Source organism: Hippoglossus stenolepis, chromosome 24, assembly GCF_022539355.2.
Source record: "Hippoglossus stenolepis isolate QCI-W04-F060 chromosome 24, HSTE1.2, whole genome shotgun sequence".
Taxonomy (NCBI): Eukaryota; Metazoa; Chordata; class Actinopteri; order Pleuronectiformes; family Pleuronectidae; genus Hippoglossus; species Hippoglossus stenolepis.
In genome coordinates this window covers 4,170,677-4,186,333 of record NC_061506.1, presented here as the reverse complement: position 1 = coordinate 4,186,333, position 15,657 = coordinate 4,170,677, and the positions used below count along the sequence as shown (strand labels likewise).

The 15,657-nt window shown below is 44.3% G+C and overlaps 1 protein-coding gene across 1 annotated transcript in view; it reads left to right on the top strand.

Annotated features, from left to right (window-relative positions):
- The window catches only part of LOC118103137 (gamma-aminobutyric acid receptor subunit gamma-3), a 61,791-nt gene extending 57,225 nt beyond the window's left edge, over nucleotides 1-4,566 (top strand). The window contains exons 9-10 of the mRNA XM_035149742.2: nucleotides 264-460; nucleotides 2,226-4,566. Coding sequence (XP_035005633.1) covers nucleotides 264-460; nucleotides 2,226-2,507 — 479 coding nt within the window. The 3' untranslated portion in view covers nucleotides 2,508-4,566. The remainder of the gene's footprint in view (nucleotides 1-263; nucleotides 461-2,225) is intronic.
- The last annotated feature ends 11,091 nt before the right edge of the window (nucleotides 4,567-15,657 follow it).

Here is a 15,657-nt window from a genome sequence, read left to right as displayed (position 1 = left end):
GGAAAAAGAAAATATAATTATTTGAGCATTGTAACGATCCTGCTGCTCCACACGTGCAACAAACCCCCGCTGTGGGTGTTTAGAAGACGGGATTGATGCAAGAATGGGGACATCTACCCAGAATACCCCTTATACATTATTCACGTGATTAATAAACCTCCTTCCACATATTATATAATCACTAACTTCTGCCTGGGTCGCCCCGGCACTGACCAGAGATCCATCATCGTCTCTGAACAAAGTGTCGCTCCCTTCCTCCCCAGGTATCACCACGGTGCTGACGATGACCACCCTGAGCACGGTGGCCAGGAACTCTCTCCCCAGAGTGTCCTACGTGACGGCCATGGACCTCTTCGTCACCGTCTGCTTCCTGTTCGTCTTCGCCGCCATGATCGAGTACGCGATGCTCAACTACTACTCCTACAGTATACGCAGACCTCCCGCCAGGATGCAGAGAATGGTAAGCCCGTGGTGAACGTGTGAGTAATGGGCTGGCGCTGGATATTAGCTCGGCAGTTGTCTGTTATTTATATTAACATCCACCTCCGCCACAGCCAAAGTTCCTCTTTGAGCGCGGCTGCATAAAACAGACTGTAAAGCACGAAGCTTTCATCAGCATCTTCCATATAATGATCTCATTAATGGAGCAACGTGGAAAAATGAACAGGCCTCGCTTCAAATGTCTGAGATTTCTCACATATACGAACGGCAGCGGCGTTTCCAAGCCTCAAACCAACTATTAAGAGACACAAACGACCCAAAACACACTTAATCCAACTACAAAGATACAAAACAACCGCAGGGATTCAAAACTACTACAAACAAATACAATCGAGATGTAAACCATTTACTAAAAGACACAAAATTAACACCAAGACACTCAGAACAACTGGAAAGACGCACAAACGTGACGCAAACGACCACTAAGAGACACAAGACGACTACAAAATGGACCAAAGAGGGACACAAACAAACAAAGACAGGCATGTTGTGTCTCAGTCAGGGAGGGAACTACAAAAGGGGGACAGATGCTGAGATGAGAATAGAGACATGATAACATTTGTGCCCCGTGATGTGCGAACCAAGAATTAGCCTGTGACAAGTGAGATGATGTGTGTTTCTCTGCATCCAGGCCTCGGTCCACATTTCAGCCTCGGCATCACACGATGATCCCAGAGCTGCTTCAGATGCTCTTTCAACTCAATTGATTGAATTCAGGCCATCGGTATTTTGGGTCTAATAATACCGGCCTTCAGAAACGCACATTGATTGAATCCATAGGATGTCAACACATATATATACACTGCACAGTGTCTCACACATGTCGTCTGTATGTGCATTCGACAGAAACCTTTTTATTCAGCAGCAGTGGTTCCTGTGCCAGAGCCTCATGCTCAGTGTGGGCGTCTCAAGGCTGCACCTGCCGCGCACGCTGTAATGGCAGCGGCACTCATCTGCCGCTCATTGTTGTTATGTTATGTCCCTCGTCCGCTGCACAACTGGCTCGCTGCTGTATTCTGGCCTGGTCTGTCTATGGGGACATACCCCCCCCTACGCACCCCACCCCCATCGATGTGGCCCCTTTGTGCCACCCACTCAGTCAGTTCTCTTTCTTACATCGAATTCTCTCTCTCTCTCTCTCTCTCTCTCTCTCTCTCTCTCTCTCTCTCTCTCTCTCTCTCTCTCTCTCCTCCCACTCCTCCTTTAAGAGCAGAGGAGTAGAGGACTGGGAAAAAACAAGACGTGTGTGAAGATTTTACCCCAATTAGATTGTCCCACACGGTTTCACAGGCATCGGGGAGGAAGTCACATAATTCATTTTCCTCTGGAGGACTCGCTCAGCATTCCTGTCCTTAACAAAAATCCGGCTACAGCTGCAATATGTGATAACAAATCAGGGGGAAAAACAATTATTCTTGTTATCATATGTTTATAGGTTTGTGAGACTCAGCCTGTCAACTATCATTTAACAATATTATATTCCTGTTGCAACGCCGCCTGACTGTAGAGTGCGTTCGGAGAAGTATGATGAGGAAAACATGTAAGATCACAGAGCTCGTACGCTGATCTCTGCTCTTACAACAGCCCCTTGCTTTGATTCTCTGAGAAAATCAAAGCCGGACAGGTTTTGCTGTTGCTGAGCTGTAACTGTAACCCGGGTGCAGGGTTAAGCAAAATGTTCACTGCTCCACCATAACACCGTTTTTTCCCATCTTGCCAAACAGGCCTACTCGTCTTTCAACATGAGTCGCAACCCCCGGACCATGATGCCCATGGGCAATTCCCTCTTCTGGCACGACTACGACGACAACTGCCTGTACGAGTGCTTGGACGGGAAGGACTGCAAGAGCTTCTTCTGCTGCTACGAGGAGTGTAAAGAAGGCGGCTGGAGGAAAGGACGGATCCACGTCAACATCGGCGAGCTGGATTCCTACTCCCGGGTGTTTTTCCCCACGTCCTTCTTGCTCTTCAACATCGTCTACTGGGTCAGCTACCTCTACCTCTAGTCGGTCACGGGCCGCGATCCGTGAGCCCTTGCTGAAACCGCCAGACTCCGCGGCTCGTGATGAGAGGTCAAAACTAAGCGTGGAAGAGGAAGTGAAGGGGATCCACTCTGCGGGGGGGGGGGCGTGGAAGACGCACGCTGCCTCAGGAGTGGTGGGACTGAAAAAGGAAAGGCAACGATACTTTTGAGCTGCGGCATTGCGAGGAGAATCAAGTGCTGAGCAGCAGAACCACAAGCCCGTCAACATTAACTTGAATGGAAACGTGCCGTTCATGATTCGCTCGGAAAACCAAACAACAAGACAGCTGTGACGTCAGGGGACAGGGGGTTGCGTTGCTGAATCTTGGTGGACGAGATGGCGAAGCACCCATAGTGCCTTCTTTAAACAGGGTGCCGCATTGAGAGACGCAGCTTCAGAGTTCCCTTCATTATCTTTATTACCTCATCCATCACACCGCTGCATGCTGAGCTGTTTATTCTTTGAAGAAACGAACCCAGAACACACTTCTCACCACTGGAAATGTGTAAAACTAACACTCACCCTTCATTTTGTAGCACATTTGGTTTTTTCGTTGTTCCCTAGAATTAGTTCTCCTTTCCGAACAATAGTAACGTTTTCTTATTATTCTTATTCTCGTTATTGGAATTAGTCTCACATCAGGTGTTGATTGTTAAATATGAGTTAGGGGCCGTGGTTGTCTGGTAAAATCTTGTTTACTAAGTCGGTGAGCTTTTGTTCATGATGCTTTGTGACCAGACGATGCATTTTACAGTAGATGCCAAGAAGATTCTGTGTTTTTTACCGATCCTTACACACCAAATGTATAAGAACCACATAAATACATAACAGTCTAATACTTAACATGATAATCTCATCTCCGGGCGTATTATGTATGTTACAGCACACGAATAAACAGATTAGGGTTCGTGCAATATGACAAAAACAGTTTCACATTTTTACTTTGCACACTTTTACTCTTATTTATATAATTTTGTGTGATGATTTATATGGTTGTTTATCAGACCCATGTGTTGAGCTGAAGGAATAGGTTGACATTTGGGGAAATGGACCGGCAGTAATTTGCCAACTAGTGGCCTGAGCAACTCTGATTTGTAATTTAACCTTTTCCCCAAGTTTTTGCAAACTTAGAACTTGTTTACTTTTTGTCTTGATGACGTCAGCATAAATTCAGTTTCCTCAGCACTAGTAGAGTTGTGTCAGTTGTTATAATATCGCTAGTGTTGAACTATTGAATTAGTGCTGTGGACTGATATTTACAGCTAACTCTGTTCAGAGGTTAAAAAAAACCCTCTAAAACCTCTAAAGGTGAAGTATTTACACATAAAATATACACATTTTACAAATAATCTGTATAAAAACCCTTTAAAAAGTATAAAAATTGCATCAACTAAAGTAAATAACTTTCAACTCTGGTATCAATCTTCTCAACTAGCTCTCGGCAAGAAGGCGAATAAGCACATTACCCATTAACGACGAGCTATTCCTTCAACGCTTTGGTTTTCAGGGGCACATGATGTAATTCTGGGTAACCACGAAAATAATTGTTCGCAATGAAAAACGGTTTGAGTACAAAATATGTTGGGAACAAACGAGCTGGATAAACATTAGTTTTGGCCGCGAGCCATTTGAACCCCGAAGCGCAGACACACACGTACAAACACACACACGTACAAACACACACGCGTACACACACACACACACATACACACACACACACATACAGCACGTGGCCTATTTATTTAGCGTTAGAGTCATTCCATCCAGAGCTGGAGTCTTTTTCTTTTTCTAGTGCCCGGCCGGCAGCGATCACAGGTGCTGTAAAGTAGGTTCTATATATTGTGATACTCCATAAACTCCATACATACATTGTTGCTGACTCACCCCCCCCTTTCCTCAAACACGTAAAGTTGACGCCATACGTGGAGTCGCACACAGAAGAAGACACACACACACACACACAGGGAGGGACGGTACCGAATGACGTTTTGTTTACTGTTATATGGTGTTTTTGCAGTCGTTTGGCTTTGTAGAACAATCAACCCCCTTCTCCTTCTCCTCCCGACACAAACACACACAACCCGCCACCCCCAACCCCAACCCCAGTATTTGTATGTTCAGAGAAAAAGCTTTTACGTAAGATGTATCTAATTAATGTTTCTATTTTCATACAGTTATCTATGGAATGTATGTTAGGGCCGGTAGCGAGGCCGGAGTCAATCTGGTTCCAGTTCAGTCAGCTCAAGCCGCTAAACGAGTTTATATTTAGGGCTGCTACATATTCATAAGGCCTCCAGACCCATTTGTGTCCTGTCCAGAGGTTTGTAATTACAAATCAAATTGCCTCCAGTGACGCTGGAGATTCAGCAGAAGGGCTGTTACCCTGTGGGCCATTACTTACTCTGCTGATTTAATATATTAGCTCATGTGAGACAGTGAAATTTCATTAGTATCCTGACATTAGATCTATCTATCTATCTATCCGTCCGTCTATATATCCACGAGCTGACTGAATGGAACAGAGCTTGGCCCACACAGCAGTAAACTCTCCTCACCTCTGATATTTCTACTACACTTTATAAGTGTCTGCGTCTGTTGAGATACTTCAATAAAACAAAATCACTATTTTCTACGTCTCGATGAAAATCACCCGTGTGTTTCAACTGACTGAGACCTGTGTTAGGAATCCGAGTGCTGACCCGGGATCAGCGCTGGCGAGCGTAATGAACCTCGAACGGGAGACCTAATCTCCGCGTTACGGTTGTCCAGGAAATCTGGTCCCTGTAGGGCGGGGCTGCACACAATGAACAGCCACCCTGATCCTGGATCAGCACTCCAAAGGAACATATTTTATGAAATCAGGATCTAGAGTGACAATAAGTATCTTTTTTCTAGTGCGTGGTACATTGCTTATATTAATAAATAACGTTTTTGTCAAGCGCTACTGTGAAGTCTTTTTGTGTGAGGATGAAACTCTCTGAGAGAATTATTCCCCCCCCCCTGTGTTGTTGAGCCTACAGGAGCAACATCGTGTCTTAAGCTGCCATGAGCCTCGTGTACACAGTTGGATTCTGCTGCGTTACAGCCACGGAGATCTGAGAACGTCTGAGACTGAGGGGAACGCAGCGCTGTTACTGAGAAGGGAATTCCATCATCTGGAGTTCAACACTTCAGTCCACACGCGTGTCTGAAAGGGTGATGATACTACGACAGACTGGGGGTTTTGGGTTAATGTTAAAGAATTCCACTATTTAATCAAAACAACGGACTTTCTCAAACTTGAACTTTGACGCTTTTTATAAAACTCCAAATTGCAAATTTATCCCAGATCGAGGTCAAGTGATTGGTAAGAAAGTCCTTTAAAGGTTGCAGAGCCCTGATGGATGATTCTTTCTCATCTTATGGTCATTAGACATTATCTCAAATGCACAAGATCAAATTAAGTATCTCTCAGGGCTAAACGGGAGAAACCCCAGAAAGAGGGACAGACACGAAAGTAGCAGAAGTAAAATTACTGCTTGGTGAAACAACCAAATGACGTATTGAATACTGAATGTAAAGTAAATACAACATTGGTAAAATTCCACATTAATGCACCCCCTTGCCTCCTTTCTTCTTGACCAGTCTATTGGTTTAACTTGATAATCACAGCTCTCAGCCAGAGATATTATTTAATCTTCCATGTAATGAGTTTTTCCTGCAGAGACAAGTGGGTGTTAACTGACTTTTTGTTTCGGCAAAGTCGAGAATTAAGTTCAACTGGGTCCAAGTTGTTTTTTTCTCGATGCAACCCGGGTTCTGTCAAGTACAGAACCTAGAAGCTAAGTAAAGAAGAACTCGACTTGATAACTGAAGCTCTCCACAGACTGGGCTCAGACAGAATCACTTCCAGTTGTCTTCAGGCAGTCTGCCTAATAACAATGACACCACGACTCTCCACTGACGGATGCATGAGCACATCGTTGCTTCACCCCGAGTTTCGGTGACCTAGTTTGAAGCAAAGCGTCGCGAACACGGTGCGAGCGAGTCAAAGGGTGAACGTCGCAGCGCGGAGCTCCACCGGGCGGAAAGCAGGACGGCACGGCAACACAGTGGATGTGGTGAGGAAGGCGGTAGAGAGCCGAGCTGTCAGGGTCTGTGTGTTAGAGTGTGTGTGTAGAGCAAGGCGACAGCTTTACTCACAACAAGAATGGACACCACTCCTGAGAATGTGTGTGTGTGTGTGTGTGTGTGTGTGTGTGTGTGTGTGTGTGTGTGTGTGTGTGTGTGTGTGTGTGTGTGTACATAAATTCATACAGCATGTGTTTATGCATGCTTGCCTGCATGCCTCAGTGAGAAGGGACTCTCTAGTGTGTGTGTGTGTGTGTGTGTGGGTATGAACAGATGTGTTTAATTACTGGATGTGTATACCACCTATTAGATAACAAATTAGGATTAAATTGTTTATGATACTTTTCATATTAATGCTGATATGAGGGGAGAAAGAAAAACTAAGGCATTATAGTATTGAAAGGTCCTAAACACAGACTGTTAATAAAGATGGACGATGCTTCTCCACTTCTTCCCACCATCCAGAACTTAAGCCAAAACAATAAGTTGAAAAAAGCGTAAGAAAGACACAACAGGAGTGAAATCCACCGGTTCACAGTTTCCTGTCTGACGCCAGCAACACAATCTGATCCTGTGAGGCCCCCCCGAGCCCCCGAGCGCTCTGCTCAGTGGATCTGGCAGCAGCAGCAGCAGCAGCCGGGTCCAGTCGTGTGTGTTTGTTTTGTGGGACTAAACGGTTTCAGCAGGGAGTTGAAAACCGTGTATCCCACTGCTCGGCCTAAAGCAACATATACTTATCCCACAGTTCCCAGTTAGGTCTGTGATACCATGAAACGATGCAGCGCTTCCATTTACGTGGCTGGCAGCTGGTTCGGTAACAGACGAAAACCAAGTGGGCGGCAGAAACTTAAAGGTTTTGTCTCGTCGGGACTTTAGAGTGCAAGGGGCATGGCTATTTCCTGGAGGCAGCGCGTACCAATGTTAGACCTGGTGTGTATCAAACTTGCACAAGAACCACGGTGTTCAAATAACATTACGTAATATTATATTTAAGTGTTTATTTTTTCCGATTCCGAAAATCGAAGCTATCAACACAATCCTTCTACGAGCTGAGAGTCAAGTTATCTGTCAGCAAAAACTTTCAACTCCAATGTCAAAAACGAGCCTTTAAAAGCAATCAATGATGCATTTCCATCTATATCATATAATTACATTCCTTTACTGCCTTTTCTTTGACTGTTGATCTGTTTAAATTGAAAATGTATTTCTGAGTTGGAGCATCTCTCTCAGGAAGAGGACAACTCCAGCATCATCCAGCAGGAGGACAGGGCGGCTCATCTGTTGCCTGAGAGGTAAAACCCAGGGTGAAGGAAAAAGCTTTAAATCACCCACTACAGCTGAGGAGGATATAAATAAGAGGCTGACAGGTGAGATGGACACCCCCCCCCCCCCAACAAGATTAAATTACAACCATGGACACACACACACACACACACAACTCTGTGGTGATGTAGTTCACGTTATAAACAATTAATGATCCTGAGATATGAGTAGGTCTGACAGATATATACGGTAACAATAAATACTGCAGGTTAGTGTGTCTCTCTGTGTGTGTGTGTGTGTGTGTGTGTGTGTGTGTGTCCTTCCTGCACATTAACCAAATGGTCCATGACAAAGCAGAGACAGTAAGTGACTCCTCAGCCTGACGTATCAATACACCAATGTCAAACAGACTCGGTACAACCGGCTGTGAACTGCCTCGTCGAACACGCACGCAGACGTTTGGGAACATCTCAATGTTTCTGCGACGTCTCCGTGCCGGTTTCGGCTGAGGCGCCGCAGCCACTTTGGTAATAAAGGGCTTTCAGGTGTGGCGGTGCTTCCTCAGGCAGCGTCACGTCCTGGGAAATAGCGCATGTGAAAAGCTGATTGCGTTCATATATTTGTCTCACAAGTGCACGGGGGCGTTTCTTCCTTTTCTGTTTTCTCTCGGTAGAAGCTGATCACTTCCAGACTTTAGGATCAATTCTGAATTTGAATAATGCAAGAAGTTTGTTATGACACCCCCTCTCCCCGACAGGGATGTGGGATAATATACTGAAAACAATCGTAGCTCTGCATTAAAGTGTTTCTGCTACACTACATTTATTTATTAGGCTCATACAGTTGTGTGACTGTGTCACTTTGTACCTGAAAAGCTCAGAAATGGTTTTAAGTTCCAGATAAACTGTAATTTTATGTCAAAATGAGTTGGTGGTTTGCTGAAGTGCAGCGAAGCAGCAGCTAAAACACAAGCTTTTAAGGTTCATTATACAGGGACCAGATTATCTTATCTTGCATTATTACATTACCTCACAGCGTCACTTCACTGGTACACTTCAGATTAGATTTTAAGATACTGGTTCGCTCCGGAATCAAACCTACATCACTGGTCTTCTGACGCCACAAGGATCTGCTCGCCATGCCACAAACTAGGCTGAAGACCAGGGCTGATTCTTTCTGTCGCCCACTCTAGGGAACTAACTCCCTCAATAATCTTTAAATCTTTAAAACATATTTTTATTAATGTGCTAACTGGGCTTGTGGTCTGAAATTACATTTACATTTTTGAGTCACCCTATAACACTGATTTTAATACTGTGGCACCATTTGGAGTATTGATGGGTTTAAGCCGTATTTATAAATACTTTGTTTTTCTACCTTTATTTGGGAACATTTTTCACTCGAGCATGTAACAAAATGTAAGTTTGTAAAGAATGTTACTTAGAAACACAACAAAATAAACAATCATGGTTTTACACGGCCCTGTGTGTGTCTGGTAACTGAAGCATGTTCATTTCTTCTCATTACTTCCTGATAAGAAAGTACACAAACTTGGAATGAGTGTGAGAATTGGGCGAGATAGGGCCGTGGCACGTCTCTGCCAGATCTCCACCGGCTGCCCAGATTCATGATGCACTGATATGAACCTTCCTCATGATAATGGGAAAAAATCGGGCTGGGGTCATTATCAGTTCTCGCTCTCTTAACCATCTGTTTATTTCCCCTGCAGCAGCAGCAGGAACGTGACAACACAAAGAAAACCATCACACATATCTGGAGCGTTAATAAAGGTGATGCAATTAACTGACTTTTGGAAACCGCCTGTGGTTAGCGACGGGCTGCTGCTCATTTCTAACACGATAAACAGATGAAATCGCTGCGGCTGAAGAAACCGGAAGATTTATGATCCAATGGAAGTGAATAACAAATCCTGTGTCGGGGCCCACGAGGATTAAATCATTCCAGTCATGCAACGGTGGAGCGGGATTGAGTCCTGATCAGTGACAGGATCAGAGGAACTCAATGAGAGGTTCACTCATCACACGGGACAAGGAGAAGGTTGCACTGCACTGCACAACGGAGATTTACAATCACTGGAAATGAACACAACTTCTAAACTAAAGCTGTGCTGTCGTTTCAGATTTAAGGCCTCACAGGAATATTCAGACATTTTGAAATGTGAGCCTATGACGTGTCCTGCTGACCGAGATACACAGATTCATATGTGTAAAGCAAAAATACAGTGGACAGGAAAAAGTTGCTTATTCATAAATCAAGTTGAATGTTAAATACTTTCTACAATTTACGACACTCATAACGCAACAATCTGTTTAGTTGTTACTGGCTCAGACTAAACTAAAATAAATGAGATTTCATTTCAGCCTAACAGATTTGTATAGTTTTAGAGTGAATATCACATATTCATGATGCAATCTATAGCAAAACATCTGAATATTGTCCGGGCCAAATACGATCCTGATAAAGTGAAGCGGAGCAAAGCTACTGAGGTTTTTAGTTTAGTAATAAATGATTAAATATGATAAATCATAATCAGTGAAACACCTGTTGCTGGTGCCTCATGAAAATGTATTGATTAGACGCCACTTCTCTGAACGCACGCTGCTTTAAATATTCTTTAAAACCACTGACATCACTCCGGTGGTCTGGTTCATCCGTCTCCAGCTTTAATTATTTACCAGTAACAAGTTGCTTGGAAGTTGTGCAGCAGCCGCAATGTGTTGCTGCTTATTTCTCTGGAGTGGTTTTGAACTGCAGCAGTAGAAAGAACCCAGGAGCTGGTGGTGAGTGTGTCCGCTTCACAACACAGGAGTGAAAGATGAAGAGTATATCCCTTATCCGTAATCGATGCCGTAAACTGCTGCATGTGTGTGTGTAGTTTACTGCATGAGCGGTTGTTGTCGTATATATCTGCCAGCGTTAATGGAAACTTCGCAGCAATTTCAGAAGTATATGAGGCATGAAAAATGTAAAAAAAATACCTTTCTACTCAAACTGAATCTTAACGTCTTGCAGGGGGACGGTTGGGTGGGTTTCAGACGGATGACGGCATCAGGAACATTGTCATTCATTACTCCTCTTTATGAGCGCGGGTACCTGGTGGAGCAGGAAACAGCCGGAGGGCAACACAGGCAGAAGAATGCTGCTTTTAAAAACTTTAATTTTGAGCTGAGCTGAGAATATATTTAATTGTTAATAGGGGATAAATATGAAAGTCAAAACAGGGAAAAAGCAGCACTTGAGAAAATCAGAGTGAAGCAGCAGAATACTGTGATTGTGATTGAGGCAACAACAATCTCTGCCTGACTGAATAAAACAGATATTCTGAAGAGTTCCCCCAAAAAAATTAAAACAAGTGTTTCCTTTTCATTACGGTTGCAAATTGGATTGTGGAATAAAGGCCTGTGTCCAACCCGCAAGACATTTGAGCCTCATCTGAGCTTTTTCATTTATGGAAACTCTGGGGAAATCTACTAGTTGGCGAGGTTTCCATATGCGGAAATGTTTACAACTCAGCGCAGCAGAAAGACATTCAAAAAAGGAATCAGACAGATCCTGCAGTTATTAGGACGATAGACGTATAGAGTGGTGATAGTGAACGAAAAACAGTGAAGTCGTGGGCCAGAAAACCAAAACAACGAGCTGGAAGACATTAATATGCAACATAAATCTCACATTTATTGCTAAGTGCAGCTTTAACAATGTGTTTTTCTACCTTTCCATATAAAACAGTCGTGAACGCAGCAGAAAACCCATTAAAACCATCTCTTGGGCTGTGGTTAAAAAGTTTTCTAAGTTTACCTTCTCCTACTTTCCTGCTCCGAATCCAGTTCCACACACATTTAACAATCAAACTATTTAAGGCTGCTCGGCATCGACAAGGCGCCGCAACTGCTGCCAGCAGACGGGGGTGAGGCCAACTCAGCAGAGAGCAGAAAGCTCCGGTGCTGTTTCGGCACTTCATAGCATATTATACAAATTGCATGTATCTTGTCAAATGGAGTTTGCAAAGGCGGGGGGGGGAAAGAGAAATTGTTGCCAAGTATTGATTTTGGAGCAATTCAGATGAAATGTAAGCTCCTCTTCCTCCTCACAGATGAAATGTGAACTCTTCCTCCTCACTGATAACCTGTGACTCAGCCGACACGTCTCCAACTTCTTACCGGATAGATAAACACCCAGAGAAAGCACAGCGGCATTCTCCTGTTTCACTGTCTACACAAAACCACGGCTCGGGGGAAATCCTCGGACCATCGCGGTCATTATCGCCGAGTGATTAAGAGAAATGAGCAGCCGTCGACCAAACATCTGCGGCAGCTCAGTAAAGTGGGAACCTGAGGCACAATCACCACGTCCACCAGCTGTCACCACTGGGCCGGCACACTCTATTGTGATATTTCTGGAACCTCTATTGGTTTGTGTTTGAGCTTCTTGGCTGGTTTCACAAGATAACTTTTTCTTCTGTAAACCACTGATCCCTTTGGCTGTAAGTTCAAGTCCAAACTGGTAGAATATGTGATCATGTTGTGGAATAATAACAAAAGACAAACAGCGATCGGGTCCTACTTGGGATTGACCTGCCGCTCTATTCACACACTTCATGTTCTTTATGGGCGCTGGACTAAAAGGATTCTAAGCACACACGTTGGTTTGCTTTCATCTGAATCACACAAAAGACCTTGAGAAGCCCCACGCGAGCTGGACCAGTGGGTGTCTTAATGGATACGAGATGCGAGGCAGGAAAACAAACAAAAATGTTTTCAGTCCTTACCCCCCCGACCTCGGCTACAAGCCATCCTCTGTCTTTGCCGTGCTCTTTTATTCGAACGCCTTTAGAAATGGCGCCAGGTGGAATGCCAATCCAGACGCAGGGGTGTCTCTCGCCGTGCGGAGGTTTTTTAGTTCCATTTAACAAACCACAAAAAAAAAAAGAACAAACCTGAGGCAGAATCAGCACCAATCTCCTGGCAGCTGCTACCTAGCAAGGATGCTCTCTCTGGAGTCGGGAGAGGATGAGGCCAGATGCCAGATGCCAGAGGTGCAACGTTCAGAGCAGCAACAACTGGGCCAGAAAGTGGAATTTAGTCATAAACGCACCTGGTTTCTCCTCGAAATTGATATGAAGATGCTTTTAAAATTTTGTTGCAAGGTTTTTTATCGAATAACACTCAAGGTTTCAGGAATTCAGGGGCAAAGAAACTTAATTCCAGGCGTTGGAATGTGATCACAGGTTCGGATTTGCCAGGAGAGATTTTGTGAAATAGCCTCGTGAAATAGAAACGTGAATATACCTTTACGACTTGTCGTTTTCAGAGTCATGAGGGGGTGAGAGCTTCTCCCAGCATGCACTAGGAGGCTCATTCAGTGGAAGATGAGGGTGTGTGAGGAAGATGGCAGATATCCCTGAACTTGTATCTCACTCCCTGTGGGACATGCTGCACAGACGACGTGAACGAGGACAGACGGAGACTAAATCTGTCGGAAGAGGATGTTGAACCAGGGAATGGTTGGGTAGTTAATTTACTTTTGCAGCACGTTCGCTAACAGAGCTTCAGTCTAGTTGGTGTCAACAGGGACTAAATATGTCCCCTTGGTCATTTACAGAGCAAATACACCTGTTGTCAGTTACTGAGATATTTGTTTTCGTTTAGTTTTATTCAGTTTTGCGTCCAACACGTGTGAGAAACAACAACGAGGGCAGAAAACGTGCAGAGCAACTTACACCGACGTCTCTGGACTCCAACCAGAAAGACCCACAGACAATAAGTGAACCCTGCCCTTCCTTTACTGGAGGACACCTCCCCCTTTACACTGTCTTTCCACAGGAGAGTCACCATGATCCCAGTGTTTGTCCAATGCACAGGTTGAGATGTTTGTGCGAGTCAACTCTTTTCTTTCCCTGCACAGGGATCTGGGGCTGAGATGCCCATCGTATTGATTGGAGTGTTCTCTTAAAGCCGTCATCGCAGACACTCGACTGCTTAATTGGCCTGACGACACAAAACCCATACATGAGAGAGTGAAGGGTGCAATCATGTCAAGTAGAGAAGCTTTAAACACACCGGCTCTTTTAGAAGCTGGAGACACTTTCTCTTTCTTTTTTTTTTCACCCCCACCACCATGTCTCCTTTTGAGCTCGCTGGAGTCAAATAAAATATTCAGGCTTCATCCCTGCGAGCTGAAGACACTCCGGATGGAATTTTTCTGAATGCACACTCCGCCTTTCTCTCTTTCTGTCTCACTATATCTCTGTCACACACACACACACACACACACACGTATATATATCCACATGCACACCAACCCCACCGCCAATGCCAAAAACATACACTGCTGTGCACTTACGAGGCAGAGACTACATTGAGAGTATTTATAACCCAATCAGACGCGTATTCAGCCTTTTCTTTCTCCTCTTTCCACGGTTGCTTGTGTATAAATGTTAAAGCTGCGAAATCGACACATCAACATGAGCCTAGCATGTGCCTGTGCGTGTCTGTGCGTGGGTGTGTGTGTGTGTGTCTGCAAATCCAGCAGGCATATGTGGCAGCAGGTGGAAATCCTCAAAAGAAACTGTAATTAAAAAGTCATTGTTGCCCGTGTACACCGGATGTTCTCGTCACTTGTTTAACAGCAGAGACGTGTGTGTGTATGAAAGGTGAATAATCTGTGTGCACATGTGTACATGCGTCTGCCTTTTCAGCCGATAATCAGGGTTGTCAGCCGAAGACGTGTAACTGCAGATGGCAGATGAGGAGGTGAAGTCTTGTGTCATGTCATTTACCAGGAAACTGCTGCCGCGTTGTTGTTATGCAGTCAGTGCTGGGTGACTGGAAGGAGCGTGTGTGTGTGTGTGTGTGTGTGTGTGTGTGTGTGTGTGTGTGTGTGTGTGTGTGTGTGTGTGTGTGTGTGTGTGTGCGTGCGTGTGTGATGTTAGAATCACACCTTCAGTGAAATCTTGGCACGAAATGACAAGTTGTATTCCTTAACTGCCGCAGAGCTTGATAGTGGGAGGACGACAGCGTATGAATGTTCTTAGATAGTGTTTGTTTTAATGTGTTCATGAAGATGTTTCATTACTGTCACGTCATTTGCTTTGTACGTTTATACAGAATAATGAACAAAGCTCAAACTGGAAGATCGAAAAAGAAGAAGTGCGGCACAAAGGGAGAGTAACAAAATTTGAATGCATGATGGTGTTGTGCTGAGCTCCTGTGGTTTTCATCTGTCAAGCAGGTGGAAAAATGGAGAAAAAGCACATTTAAAGACCGAGGAAATGTGTTTATAAAAATAGAGCTAGTACAGTTCAGGGATGTTTAAACAGCTGCAGGACTATATTAATATATTTGGCAGGTCTTGGCCCCGGCTCTGTCCCGCCCCCTGGCTTGCATTGCACCCAACCAGCGCTCTTCTCGTCTTATCAACCACGAGATCCAGGAATTATTCGCTGGTAAACAGGTGAAAATGTCACAAACGGACATATAGGTGAAAACATAACCTGCGCTTTCCTTCTTCAGCAGTGACACATCAGATCTCAGATGGGTTTTATCAGTTATATCCAAGGTAATGACTAGTAAAACATTATTTTTTTTATCATCGCCCTCATTAAAAGCTTGATTTGTAATAAAAAATACAGATTAAATGACTTTCTCAGTCATTAAACTATCTACGGAAGAGGAGATGTGGAGCAACTGTGTCCAATATCTCCAGCTCTCGGCATACGGACGGAATGAAAGAGAAAATC